Source organism: Pelophylax lessonae, assembly GCF_965119305.1.
Source record: "Pelophylax lessonae genome assembly, chromosome: 1".
NCBI classification, from domain to species: domain Eukaryota; kingdom Metazoa; phylum Chordata; class Amphibia; order Anura; family Ranidae; genus Pelophylax; species Pelophylax lessonae.
In genome coordinates this window covers 594,783,787-594,798,958 of record NC_138768.1, presented here as the reverse complement: position 1 = coordinate 594,798,958, position 15,172 = coordinate 594,783,787, and the positions used below count along the sequence as shown (strand labels likewise).

Below are 15,172 nucleotides of genomic sequence, written 5' to 3'. Positions count from 1 at the left end.
AATGGATCCAGCCAACCCACCAATATACCTGTCATAAAAATATAAGTTTATACAAATTGTTGCTGGCCAGTTACCTTGGTCCATTTGAGCATTTTTGCTATTGAATCAGGTTTAAAATTCTACTCTTTAGGGACCATATGTGTGGTGGGGCCTCAACTACCGGGTTGAAAACAGTATTACCCTATGCTAGGATCTTAAAGTGATACTAAACACACACTGTTTCATTTACATTATCTGATCTCTTCTCTTTCTGTATATGCATGATGGCACTGTAATTATTTTAATAAAAAAAAAAACATCTAAGTACCTTCTTCCCTAATCAATATACAGCTGTCACGTGAGCCAGCTCTTTCCTAGACTGACTGTAAGGTAACAGTGGCAGGAGGAGCTTCTAGTCCTCTGCTACTGGTCACATGTTCAAAATAAAAAAAACAGCCTTTGGAATAAACTACTGGATCAATTATCTGTTACACTGCTTACGGATCTTTGATCCATCCTTTTACCGTGCCTTAACCTTCTTCCATTTCAATGTGTTTCTCTGTTTTTTACTATGTTCTTCCCTACATGGAGTTCATCATTCTGCCTCGACCTGGACTGCCTCGAGGCCTTTAATCAGAATCTTTCCAGCGGCTGAAATCACACCTTCTGACTGCCCGCATCCTGCTGCCTGTCACCTGGCTCCCCTTCGTAAGTTTAATAGCGTCACTCATAGCACGGCTTTTCTACGTTGGACATGTCGATTAAACTTATGTCCATGAATGTCAAGTGTTTGAACCACCATGCCACACGGAAATCCCTTTGTCAGGAGGCCATGACTCAAAAGGTGGATGTCCTCTGCATCCAGGAGATGCATTTCCACCAGGTCTCTCCCCCTGCATGTCTCCATCCAGTTTCCCACATGTTTGTGGCTTCAATGCCAGCAAAGAAAAGAGGGATTTTGATAGCACTGAGAGACACTCTTTCCTTTAAACTGATCTCCAAGATCGAAGATCCGGGGGGCAGGTATCTTATTCTGGTTTGTACGATCAACTCCTCCAATTACACCATCGTTAACTTGTATGCTCCTAACACTCACCAGCTCTATTTTTTTGCGGAAACTGCTATGGAAAGTTAAGACTATTAAACAAGGATTGATTCTCCTGTGTGAAGACTAACTTGACACCGAATCCCCAAGTTGACTCTACCTCTCTTTGCAAACGCAAAGTCGTTACAGTTGTTCTTACATGTCTGCGATTTATATGACAACTGGCGCTGCCTTCACACTAGTGAAAGGGAGGGACTACACTTACTTCTCCACTGCCCATAACTCCTATTCCAGGATTGACCTATTCTTAACAGATAGGTGGCTTCTGCAGAAAGTTCAGGCAGTTGAGATTGGTGAAATTTCTTGGTCTGACCATGCGCCTCTGGTGCTCACCCTTGGTGACTCCTTTGCACCCACCTCAGCCTTTGTTTGGCATCTGAACCAGTCATTGCTACAAGGCTCTGACACCAGAGGCATCTTGGAAAATAACCTAAAAGCTTTTTTTGATCTGAATACTGGATTTGTTAAAGTACCCTGTGCCTTGTGGAATGCCCACAAATCCTACATGCATGGCATATTTATAAAGCTGGGCTCTGGTGTCAAGAGGGCAAGGCAGCAGCGGATGGATTCTATTCTATCAGATATTAAATCACATGAAACCCAAAACAAAATTAAACCGACCCCTGAACTCTCGGCTCGCTTGACGTCTCTTAGGATTGATCTTCGAGATCTCCTTATAGAATCGTATGAGAAATCTTTTAGATGTCTAAAAATGACTCACTATGTTAGTAGAAATAAGGCAGGCAGGCTTCTGGCCTGCAGGATCTGGGGATATAGAAACAAGGCCAAGATTGGCCAACTCTCATGCCATGCCACTGGAACCAATAGCCCCCAAGATATAGCTGACACTTTTAGCGACTCTTATGGGTCCTTATAAGACGGATATGCACACACCTCAACCCACACCGACTATGACTGATAATTTCCTAGATCGAGTCAATCTCCCCAGACTGTCTGATGCTCAGCTGCAAAAATTCAACGCTCCCTTTACAATCCCAGAAATCTCCAAAATTATAGGATCACTACCATGCAACAAATCTCCTGGCCCTGATGGCTACACCGGAGAATACTACAAAGCGTTTCGAGACATACTATCCCCCTATCTATGTGGGGTTTTTAAGTCTGCTGCTGCCTCGTCCTCCCTCCCTAAAGAAATGTTAGATGCTCTTATAGTGACGTTGCCTAAACCGGGTAAATCACCTGATGTTCTCCAAAATTTTAGATCGATCTCCTTGTTAAATATGGATCTGAAATTGTATGCAAAGCTATTGGCTTCCAGATTGGCTGAGGTGCTGCCGGACCTGGTGCACCCAGATCAGACCAGATTCACTAGGGGCAGGTAGGCTACTGATGCCACCAGGAGGGTGATTTGATTCATTTTGCTAACATTTCCAAGACGCCTTCTATACTTTCGACTTTAGACGCAAAAAAAAGCATTTGACCGCATTCACTGGGGTTACCTGTTGAAAGTATTACAAATATTTGGGTTTAACGGTCAAATATTGTCATCTGTACTAGCTTTATATACTGAGCCCTCTGCCCGGGTATATACGGACGGCATGCTCTCTCTGTCATTTTCTATTACCAATGGTTCCTGTCAAGTAGGCCCGGACTGGCCATCGGGCACAGAGGGTATTTGCCCGGTGGGCCCGGGCCAGTTTAGGGCTGGTATAGCAGACAGAGGGGCCGCATAGGCTTGTCTTTCCTCCGTGGTGACTGCCGCTTGTGGATGGGGAGTACGGTGATACTTAGAGGGACAGCAGAGGAGGATGCTGCAATCCCTACCTAGGCTGGCAGTAGGGGGCCCTATGAGTGTTGGTTGCAGCCCCCACAACCAGCGGTCTGCACTGGAAATCATGGTTAGTGCACAGTCTGGAGTCACTGAGCTGCAGAGCTCCCCACGGACCAATCATCGGCTTTGTCCAGGGTGGGGGGCAGCATCTAACTCAGTCCAGCACTGGAAAGTTACACCGGGAGTATGGCTCATGACCTAACAGGGCCATTGCTAGTGAGAGAAGCAGTAACAGCGGCAGCCGCATCACTACTCCTGTCACTGACAGGCTGTCAACTTAGCGCTGGTAGCAGGAATGGGAAAGGGGGGGGGCAATTGGGAGCAGGCAGGAGCGGTGCCAGGTGGGTTCTTCAACACCCCCAGAATTTCTCCTACCACCCCCCTCTGCAGCCCATAAATGACAAGTGATGCTGGAGTGTGTGGAGCAGCCCTTTGATTTCAGGTACTGTCCTTTGTGTTCCTAATCTTGTGGGCTGTCTGCTGTCCATGTCCCCAGCTCAGCTACGCCCCCTCCCTGTGTGTAGCAGAGAATGAGAAGCATGCACTGAAGTTTACAACGTCTGTTTTCCTGTTTTGTAATGCAGATGCCTAATATGAATGGGGATGAGTGGTGGCATAGTAGAATTGTTAGGGGAAGCTGTAGTGATATGGTGTCTGCTTAGGGGAAAACACTACTATTGTGTGACAATGTGAACCCTTACATTGCCAGCTTTATGTCAACCAAGAGCAGATTGATCTTATGGGGGATTTTAGGGCTTCAAGATCTGCTTGTCACTGAACTTTATTTTAAAGCGGTTGTATACTGCCGAAAAAAAAAAAAAAAAAACCCTGCAAGACAAAGGCATAATGTGCTAGTACGCATCGGAACTTCAGAGCGCATGCGCCGCTAGCGTCAGCGGCTGCATGCAGGGCAAATATCTCCTAAACCGTGCAGGTTTAGGAGTTTTAATTGTACCTACAGGTAAGCCTTATTATAGGATTACCTGTAGGTAAAAGAAAAAAAAAATGAGTATACTACCACTTTAAGCAAGGACTACTGTCCCAATTCACTCCAAACCTCTAGCGTTATGTGCACACAACCTGTAAGCATGCAATGTTTTCTAAATGGGAATTCCCCCTGTTAAAGATGTATATAATTTCAGCAAGAAGAGGACACAGAGTTTTTTACCTGGTTGTTTTAGATTGCAAAGTATTTGTCCAGCACTTAGGCATGGTTCACACTAGTGATGTGTGTTGTGGCGATTTGAGGTGCGGCTTGTGGGCATTTTTGATGCAATTTTATTCCTAGTAGTCAAAGCACTGCCGCCTCCCTCACCTTGGACAGTCTCGTCTGGAGTCGGGACTAGTCTCGTGGGAGTGTATCACAGCCATACACCCACCCACAGCAGCCCGGTGCCAGCCAGCCACCCACATCCACAGGCCCTGTACCAGTCAGCCCGCCACAGGCACTGTACCAGCGAGCCAGCCAGCCACCAACAGGCACTGTATCAGCCAGCCACCCACAGGCCCTGTACCTGCCAGCCACAGGCACTGTACCAGCCAGCCACCCACAGGCACTGTACCAGCCAGCCAGCCGCCCACAGGCCCTGTACCAGCCAGCCACCTACCACAGGGTGCCAGCCAGCCAGTCACCACAGGGTGCCAGCCACCCACCACAGGGCACCAGCCAGCCACCCACAGACAGTGTGCCAGACAGCCAGCCACCCACAGGCCCCGTACCAGCCAGCCACAGACACTGTACCAGCCAGCCGTCCACAGGCCCTGTACCAGCCACCCACCTACAGCCCCTGTGCCAGCCACCCACCTACCACAGGGTGCCAGCCAGCCACCCACCACAAGGTGCCAGCCAGACACCCACCACAGGGTGCCAGCAAGCCACCCACAGACAGGGTGCCAGACAGCCAGCCACCCACAGGCCCTGTACCAGCCAGCCACAGGCACTGTACCAGCCAGCCGCCCACAGGCCCTGTACCAGCCACCCACCTACAGCCCCTGTGCCAGCCACCCAACAACCACAGGGTGCCAGCCAGCCACCCATCACAGGGTGCCAGCCAGCCAGCCATCCACCACAGGGTGCCAGCAAGCCAGCCCCCCCCCCCCCCACCACAGGATGCCAGCAAGCCAGCCATTAAGCATTAAACAAAAATTAACATATTCAGTACCAGATTTGTGTCAAAAATTGTCTTTATTTTTCAAAACTTTAAATGTACAACATATCCACCCATATCGGCCGATACCGATATGTTGTGACCAAAGTATTGGTATCGGCCATGAAAAAACCATATCGGTCTATCCCTAGTCCATAGTATTGGTGTGGTTATCTGTAGTATTGGTGTGTTGGGGTGTAGTATTGGTTGACTAAAATATTGGTGTGGTTGTCTGTAGTATTGGTGTGTTGGGGTGTAGTATTGGTTGGCTGAAGTATTGGTGTGGTTGTCTGTAGTATTGGTGTGTTGGGTTGTAGTAATGGTTGGCTGAAGTATTGGTGTGGTAAACAGAATCAGCCAGCTGCATCCCCCAAAAGCATGTGCACAGCAAATTTTTTAACTCCTCTGCACAGTAAGAAGTGAGGACAGGTCCTATACCATACACATGGGGTGTAACTGGGTACACCCTAATCTGGGGTCGGCAACCCATCGAAACCTCCTGGAGAGGAGGGGTGGCCGGGGTAGCATTTAGTGGAACTGATTGACTGTACCACCCTTCAATAAGCCCGCAGGGGTCTTGATCTTCCTCTCAAAGTAAGTTTAAGAGAATCATCCCTCCTGCCCACAGTGATTGAAGCAGGCTAAATATAATAAAAGACATAGAGAAAACGATAGTTGTCATTATTTGTAATTTAGCTTAAAAAACAAATTGGGCTGCTCAGTCTAAAATGCCCGGGCCTATTTTTTGTCCCAGTCTAGACCTGCCGTCAAGGGTGCCCGTTATCCCCGTTTATATTAAACTTACTAATTGAACCCCTGGCTTCCTATATCAGATCCCACCCCAACATCAGAGGACTTGACATAGCGGGCCGATCCCATGTTATAGGCCTATTTGCCAATGACATTCTTGTGATGCTGTCAAACGTAGAGTCTTCCCTTAAGGAAACTTATGATGCCTTGCTATTGTTCCAGGAAGTGCCCTTCTACAAGATGAACTCTACTAAATCTCATGTCTTAAACCTAGGTCTCCCCACAGAGGTGAAATTGAGGTTAGATTAACTCTACCCTTTTCTATAGAAAGATGCAGGTATAGACTATTTGGGGATAAAGCTCACGAGAATAAATGATTTGCTACTTACAACTAAATATTCCCCCTTTCTGACCGAACTACAAACTCATTTGTTGGGGATTTCCAAGGTAGAGCTATCAAGACTAGGCCGCTTGGCGGTCTTCAAAATGCTAGTCCTGCCTAGACTCCTCTATCTGTTTCGGACGCAGCCGATCCCTCTCCCCAGGTCGTTCCTTGCTAAATTACAGACTGCGGTCAACAAATTTGGGTCAGCACATCTAGAGCGTTTATTTTGCCAGCCACAGGAGGGCTGGGGGCTTGGGACATGTAAATCTCAGGGGTAACTACTTGGCCTCTATCTTAACCCAACTGAGGTGCTGGTTCATGCCGTCCCCATGTTCCTCTTGGGTGCGCCTTGAATCTGACCTCACACCGGGAAAACACCTACGTGCTTTACTTCTTTCTCAGCCATTTAAAAAATGTTCCCACTTAGACCTTCCACTACCAGTTCTGGCCACGTTGCAGGCATGGAGCCACCTGAGCACCTCTGAAGAGTGGCACTACGGTTGCCATTCCAATATCCTTGGAAGTGTGCTCACTGGCAATCCCTAATATCAACCTTAGACTATGGCTAAATAAGGGAATAGGTACTGTCCAAGACTTGCTGGACAACGACACGATTAAACCCTTCTTGAGGCTCCAAAGTGCATATGGTCTTCCGCATAATGAATATTTCACCTACATGCAGATTTCCTCCCTGCTATGTTCTTGTCCCGAAAGACACTGTCTTATACCGACTAAAATAGCCAACTTTCTACAAACCCCCACCACTGCTAAGAAAGGGATATCTTTAATATACCTTCACCTGGGGGACAAAATGACGTTTGCCACAAACAACTCCCACCTTGTGTGGGAACGCGACCTGGCCACGCAATATACATTAGAACAGTGGCAAAATGCAACTATGGCATTACACTCTTACACTAAGAATGCAAATGTGTGGGAAATGATGCATAAAATTACCTACCGCTGGTACTTGACACCATCCTGCTTAGCCAAGTTTTACCCCCATACATCTAATCTTTGCTGGCGTGGTTGAGGCTGCAGGCAGGTGGGCACATTGTTCCACCCCCTGGGGTCCTGTAGGTGTTTGGCCACCTACTGGCCGAAGGTCTTTCGAACCATATCAGACATTAATGGTCTACCACTACAGTTGGCTCCTGAACTTGCACTACTAAACTTGGGTATTGACCTCATTCCATATCACTTGAAAACAACAGTTATCAATATATTCCTGGCAGCTAGGCTTACCCTATTAAGGAATTGAAAGTCTACAAGAGTTCCCTCACTTAGTGAAGTACTTACACAGACACATCAACAATATGTGTACGAAAAAATGTTTGCCCTGGCCTCTGATAAATGCCACAAAATGATTACCTCATGGGATCCTTGGGCAGAGTGGTATGCAGGGCCAGATTAACGTAGGGGCTATTGGAGCTGCAGCTCCAGGCCCCTACCTTTTATATAGGCCCCGGGTTGGCCATATTCACTGTTACCGCTCTTCTGTCACTTGTAAACACAGAAGTCTGGCTTCTATGCTCGCTTCCCCAGGCAGCTCCCTCAGAACCTCCCCACACAGCACGAAGGACGGACAAGGAGGGACAGTTGCCGATGCATGGATGTGTTTATGGGCTTCAGAGACAGCATCCCATGTTGAATTAGGCATGCATGGCTGCACCCTTCCTCCTCTGGGTGCATGCCAAGGCACGGCCCTTAAGGCCCTTCAAAATCCTCAGCACCAAGCCCATGATGCTCTTAATCCGGCCCTGGTGGTATGGTAGCCAGGTCTGGACTCCCGCTTAGTTTAGCTGAGGTAATTTATTTCAGAAGGTATGCTGATGATACTGTGATATACGTTGATACTGATATGTACTAGAGATCTTAACTCCTGTTTTCCCTTCCCCCCCCCCCCCCCAGTTGGTTGAGGTTGAGTTTTAATGTTATGCTCTTTATGATTATGCTGTAGCATCTCCGGATGCGGGCCAACGCCTCAATGTGTGGTCATCCGGCTCTGTTCAACCTTAGCCCATACCTTGACTTTGTTGTACGATTGTTACTCACTACCATGTGAAGCTGACCATGTTCTTTTTTTTTGTAGATGTTAAAACTCAATAAAGAATATTGAAATTTAAAAATAGAGTTTACAGTATAATATTTAAATATATAAATGTTTAGCAGAAGTATCAAAACCATATGTCTCAAATATCCTTCTTCCCCTTGCTGGACAGATTTTCTATATATATCATGCTTGTATGCCCTTCTTCAGAAACTCCCTTACCGTTTTGTTTTGGTGTATAGATTGTTTTGGATGTCTGGATAAAAATATGTCCTGTATCAGGAGAAAGAAGGATGACCCTTTTCAAAATCATTTCTTTTGAGGTGGTTGAGGTGGCCTGTACAATGACATATTGCTTCTCATTAGAGTCTGAAGAGAGGAAACTTGGGGGGATCTAAAACAGACAGATAAAGAATAAATAAGACTGAGTGTAAATAAAACCTTATTAACATTAAAAAGGACAGGAATATAGCAACAGCAAATTAAATAATCAAGTAAATAATACATGTAAACATCCCCTATAAGTCATGTACCTTAAAACATGAACGTGAAATTCACACACAAAATTGCAGAAAAAACTAAAAAGTCCTTTAACTCTAGAAATGTCTGTGTATTGCTTCCAACATCTATAAAATAGGACACCACGTGCAACTGAGGGTAAGACTGCACTCACCAGCTCACTAGATGCCAATGCAGCATTTCAGCATTAGGAATCAATAATCTCAGCTTCCACTCTATTGACATTATGGCCCATGGGGAGACTGGGGATTTTGTCTGCTTCTTTTGGTCAGAGCATGGAAAAGAGCTCAGTTCAGCCCCTGATCCCATGGAGAGAGCAGATCATTCTCTAATGATGGACAACAACATGATGAACAACAACATGATTAACAACATGATGAACGCTGAGAGCAAGGCTTAATTCTCTGAATAAAGACAATATTACGGTTTAAAGTTTGCAATGGGCGCAGTATCAAGATGAAAGCACACTATAACCCGACGTACATTTCGTCCTCTTGGACTTCCTTTGGGGTATGTGGGTTATAGTGGGCTTTCATCTTGATACTGTGTTTGTTGATGGGGACAAGGGCCTCCTCCCCACAACCCTGCCAGGTGGTTGTGGGGGGATGCGTGCAAGGGGGTTTTTGGAATTTGGAACCCCTCAGATCCTAGTCCCCCCCCCCCATGTGAATGAGCACAGGGTACATTCAATAAAAAAAGTGTCAAAAAGAAAAAAAAAAACACACACACACAGTTTTTGACAATTCCTTCATTAAAAAAACAATGTCCCCTGATTGTCAATCATGCCGACTGCCCCCACAGCTGACCCTGAAAAAAAAAAAAAAGCTCTGCTCGCACCGAAGGTTCCCGCCATCTGCCTACTCCGCCATCTGACATTTCTTACTTCAGGACACCTGGTGACACAGCCCCCTTAGCTATTGTGACATCATTGATCAGTGCATGCTGGGACAATGTTCCCCGGTGTACATTCATCGTCATTCACAATGCCTGCTGCCACAGCTGGTCTGAAATAAGCAAAAAAAAAAAAAAATAGTTCTGCTCACGCCAAAGGTTTCCACCGTCTGCCTGCTCCGCCTTATGAAATTTGAATCGCTAAGGGGGGGCCACCCAGTGAAGTACCTGGTGGGATTGCCCCCTTGTGACATCGCTAGGTGAATCCCCACCCCCCCCCCTTCAGCAGTGGCAGCGGGCATTGTGATTGACGATGGATCTACACCAGGGGACATTGTTTTTTTTTTTTTTAAAGAAATTGTCAAAAACTATCTGTGTTTTTATTTCTTTTTGACACTTTTTTTGGTGAATGACTGGGGGCATACTCCTTCCCATGTTGAGGGCATGAGGCCTAGTATGGTTCGGGGAGGGGGGGGGCTGCCCTCCCTTTCCTGGCCTCCCTTTCCTGGCCTGCCATGCTGCATGCTCGGATAAGGGTCTGGTATGGATTTTGGGGGGGACCCCACAACATTTTTTTTTAATTTTAGCATGGGGGTTACCCTTTTGAAAAAAAAATTATTATTGGCAATATTTTTTTTTTTTTTTACATTCATCTGTCAATGGGGAACACCACTGTCAGCTGCTGAGTGATCAATTGTTAAGGACTCGGCGATGAGCTTCCCGGCCCGCTCCTTAATGACCAGCTAATGCTAAAGACGCTGGTGGCCGCCAGCTCCAATAACTCACATCTAAACTGCTGAACAGCTGCTTTGGAAATTTGCAGTGAAAACTGAGGGGAAATTTACACCGGACATGTGTGAACCTAGCCGCTGCACCTCCCGAGATGGCTGTCACTCACACACTGAGACCAGGGATGATCAGGAGTACAGAGCAACCATAGAAGAAAGGGAGCAGGTGTATGGACCTGTGGGTTTTCCGGGGGGGGGGGGACTAATTTCTGCACCCCCCCCCAAATGTTGTGCCCAGGGCAAGTGGACCGGCTGCTATGCCACTGTATATATGTACTTTATGTGTGCACTCAGCCTGGAGGTCAACTTTAACGAGAAACAAGCAGAAGTATTCAAAAGAAAAAAGGCAAAGTACAAAGTGTGGCAACCATAGCAGCAAGACCTGCATATTTGTTTTGGGTTGGTGATTAAAAAGGTATAAAGGTTAGAGGGTTAGCATTTTCGGACAACAGTCTGCATTGGAAATCTACATTTATCACTTATGACTGGTAGTTTTTTAAAGTTCCCGGTCAAATACACTGCTGCCTTTCATTCTCATATATAGAAATCCTTTACACAAAGCTGTTGGCTGTAATAGAGAGACCTACTAAACTGTTGTAGTATATAAGATGTTTCATACATTGATATATGCTGTAGCCAGGAAATTGTTGGATTGATTTAAATAAGCAACAGTCCTGTACATCAGCTTATCTTGAAACGTATTGACATTAATATCCACTTTCTCCATTTCTTCACATTCATGACATTGGATGACAATTGTCTCTTCATTTCCAGCACGAAGAATATTGGGAGCCATCAAAACAAAGCTGAAAAAAAAATAGGAAAATATTAATTGATGGCACACGACTTCAAGAAAATGGGGGCTAAAACACAAATGTTATGGATTTTCACCATGTTTTGCCTGATACGTTTAGTATGATATATTATGTTATACATTTTGCTTTAGGCACATAGAACCATTTTTAACTATTAACTATGACTGGGGTGCATCTTATGTGGCCCTATACCCACCTAGACATTTCTATATAATTAAACCATGGGCTTCTACACTTTACTTAATTAGCCATTGAACTTTGTGAATTAAAGTGTATCGAAATCCAAAGACAAAAAAATATACTGTATTTCAGATTATCTGTCATTAGTTGTGGTGGCCACGCTATTTTTCTTTTTTCAAGCTTTATCCTTTTTTTATCCTGTTGATCCTGTCAGTAACACATTTCCTATCAGTAACAAAGCTCACATACTATTTGTATCCATGGAGGAGCATTGTTGTTGACGTAGCACCCTACAAGGTAGGTGCTAGGCAAAGTTTAGTGGGCCTTGATTTCAGCAGGGCCATGATTTCAGCTGGGCTGTCATGTCTCCCAGGTGTGGCTATTGAGATTGGGGAGTCTCCCCACTGTGCTCCATGAGAGGGCTCTCATTGGGCAGTGGAGGAAACCCAATCAATGGCACATTCAGGCCTGTATCTACCCCAGAAAGGCAGATTCTGCCGCACAGGATTCTGGGAGTGGTATAAGTTTGAGGGGAGCGCATGACACAGCGTCTTTGGCGGGAAGCAGAGTCCCAGGAGGGAGAGTACGGCTGTCTCTCCTCTTGTTAGCAGGATCGGGTGTCCCAGGCAGCTTGCCTGAGGAGACAGAGAGCTGAGCTGCAGAAAGGATTTAGTGTACCGAGGACCAGCGGAGCAGAGGGGGTCCAGTTTCAGGAAAGCATTCCCAGTTCGTGAGTACTGCAAACTGCCCCTGGGGGTCTGCCTAGAGAGAAGGGACCCCTCCGGTGAAGGTCCAAGGGATTCAGGTGCTAGTTAGCGGTAAAGGAGGTGCCAGTGTTGACCCTGAAGTGCAAAGAGGGTGCCTAGTGAGAGGACCCTGAACTGTAGAGGGGGTGCCTAGTGAGAGGACCCTGAAGTGTAGATGGGGTGCCTAGTGAGAGGACCCAGAAGTGCAAAGGGGGCGCCAGCCGCTGGGCCCTGAAGTGTTAAAGTGTACAGCGTGCAGTGTACAGTGTTGAGAGTTGCAGAAGCAGTTACAGAAGCTACCTCAGTCAGGAATGACTGGAGGGGCAGTATCCAGGACATTTGAGCTAACCAGAGCGTCAGGAGTCGAACCTCAGAAGGAGCAGATAGGCTGTCTCCTATCTGTGCGAGGTTAGGGGGAAGTGCCAATGCAGGCTCTGGGTCTCAGCTCAGAGTACTGCTGATAGGCACTGATGGGCAGCATTGATGAGCACTGATAAGTGGCACTGATAGACAGCATTGCTTAGCAATAAGTGGCACTAATAGGCGGCATTGATGAGCACTGATCAGTGGCATTTAGGAGCACTGATAGGCAGCATTGATGAGCACTGATGGGCACTGGTAGGCAGCATTGATAAGCACTAAGTGGCACTAATAGGCGGCATTGATAAGCACTGATAAGTGGCACTGATGGGCGGCATTGATGAACATTGAGAAGTGGCACTGATAGGCAGCACTGATGAGCACTGATAGGCAACAATTATGAGCACTGATAGGTAGCACTGACAGGCAGCACCGATAATCAGGACACTGATAATCAGAGCCCTGATTATCAGTGTACACAATGTACTGACAGTCTTGCTGGTTAACGGCTCTCCTTTACTCACACAGACACATCCTGGGAAAAAAGGAGCGCAGATAAACGACAAGTCTGTTTACATGTGATCAGGGCCACTATGATTGTCCAAAGGACACAGCAGTCACAGAGCATGCAGGGGGCATGTGGGAGGCAGGATTCTGAGAGGATGTCCATTGACGCCCTCCCAGAACTGAAAGCCCGAAGCTCTGATGGAAGGGGGGGGGGTCAGGGGGCCCCTTCATGGTTTCTTGCATCGGGGCCCTGAAGGTTCTAGTTACTCCTATGTTTAGCACAGAGGGAACTGGGAGCAATGCTAACTGATAACAGTGCAGTAAAGATAATGAGTGCAGAAAATTATCAGCTCACTGGTTTTCTGGCAGGATCAACGTTTTTTTTTTTTTATTTATCAAACACATAACAAAAAGCTTTCAATGTTGTTGACAGACCAGAGAGGAACATATATGAGAAGACCATTGATAGGCTTTACATACACTTTAAGCTTGTTAGTTCTTGTCAAGATGCTGGAACAAATTAAGTCAGTGTCTACAGCAAGCCAACTGACTGTCTAGTTTATGATGTGCAGAGGATTATGCAATTTTAAAATGATCAGCATTAAAACCCAACTCCAGTTTTTTTTTTTTTTTACTGCTGTCTGTGTACCCCTTAGTAATATTTCTATATATTTCCTATACCGCTCTAATAAGGACAGAAAGAAAGAAACAGAAATAAAAACACATGAGTAATATAGAGAAGGGTTAGAAAGTCTATTAAGTTTTTTTTGTTACAGGAGTAAAGAAAATTAAAATCACTCCATGTCATGTTTTATTAAATACATTTAACCACTTTAAGATCAGAAGGATTTTCCCCCTTAATGACCAGGCCCTATTTTGCGATTCGGCACTGCGTTACTTTAACGGACAATTGAACGGTCGTGCAACGCTGTACCCAAATAAAATTGATGTCCTTTTTTTCCCACAAATAGAGCTTTCTTTTGGTGGTATTTGATCACCTGTGCGATCATTTATTTTTTGAGCTATAAACAAAAAAAAGCGACAATTTTGAAAAAAAAAAAACAATATTTTTCACATTCTGCTATATGACATTCTCACAAAAAAAAAAAAAAACGTAAAAATCAAAAATTTTTAACATTTTAGGCCAATTTGTTTTCTGCTACATATTTTTGGTAAAAAAATTGCAATAAGCGTATTTTTGGTTTGCGTAAAAGTTATCGCGCTCCCCGTCCTTCTCTCTCTGCGGGGAGTGATCGTGTTTGTCAGGTGGCAATCGGAGCCGCCTGACACGCGCATCGGCTTCCCCGATGCCGAGTGGGGGCGGGAGCGTGCCACCGGTGGCGCACGCTCGCCCCCTTTCTTCCCACGTGCGCCCAACGTAGATCTACGTCAGTTTGCTCAGGAGAGCCACCCTGCCACAGTAAAAAGGCAGCGGGTGGTCAGGAAGCAGTTAAAGCTGAACTCCTGGCACAAAAAGGATACTGCTCAAAAAACAAAAAAGATATAAATCCACTTTGTGTGCCAAAATGCTCACCTTACCAGTAAAGTACAGGAGGGAGCGGATACATGACCAGTCACTGTGGACAAGGAGAGAGAGCAGCAGTAACTGGTCTTTAGTGCAGGAAGCTCCTGCACAATAGCAAAGGTTTAAACCGGATTACTACACATATGTAGAAGAAACACACAAAGCACACCAAGATTCAAGCAAGAATACACGTCTTTTGTATTAAGGCAACATTTTCTTTCCCTGTAGTTCAGCTTTAAGGCATAATTTATTACAAAATGTTGTGTATATAACATAAATAAATGAGAAAGCTAAGTAAGTAGCTTCAGTTTGTCATATTTGAACATCAAATATTATAGTAAAAGATACAAAGATTTATTATAATCAAATCATTAAAGCTGCAGTGGCTTACCCAGGAAAGGATGTGGTTGTAGTCCCCCCAGGTTACATAGTTACATACAGTAGTTAGTCAGATTGAAATAAGACACAAGTCCATCTAGTTCAACCAATTAAAAAAAAAATAATAATCATACAATCCCATATACACAATCTTATACCCATAATTGATCCAGAGGAAGGCAAAAAAAAAACCCCAGCAAACCATGATCCATTTTGCTTACAGCAGGGGAAAAAAACTCCTGATCCCCAAAAGCA

The 15,172-nt window shown here is 45.5% G+C and overlaps 1 protein-coding gene across 1 annotated transcript in view; it reads right to left on the bottom strand.

The window, feature by feature from the left end:
* The window catches only part of LOC309555844 (complement C3-like), a 362,933-nt gene that overhangs the window by 325,809 nt on the left and 21,952 nt on the right, over positions 1–15,172 (bottom strand). The window contains exons 2-3 of the mRNA XM_082258010.1: positions 11,026–11,212; positions 8,431–8,602 (exon numbers count right to left, since the gene is read on the bottom strand). Coding sequence (XP_082114136.1) covers positions 8,431–8,602; positions 11,026–11,212 — 359 coding nt within the window. The remainder of the gene's footprint in view (positions 1–8,430; positions 8,603–11,025; positions 11,213–15,172) is intronic.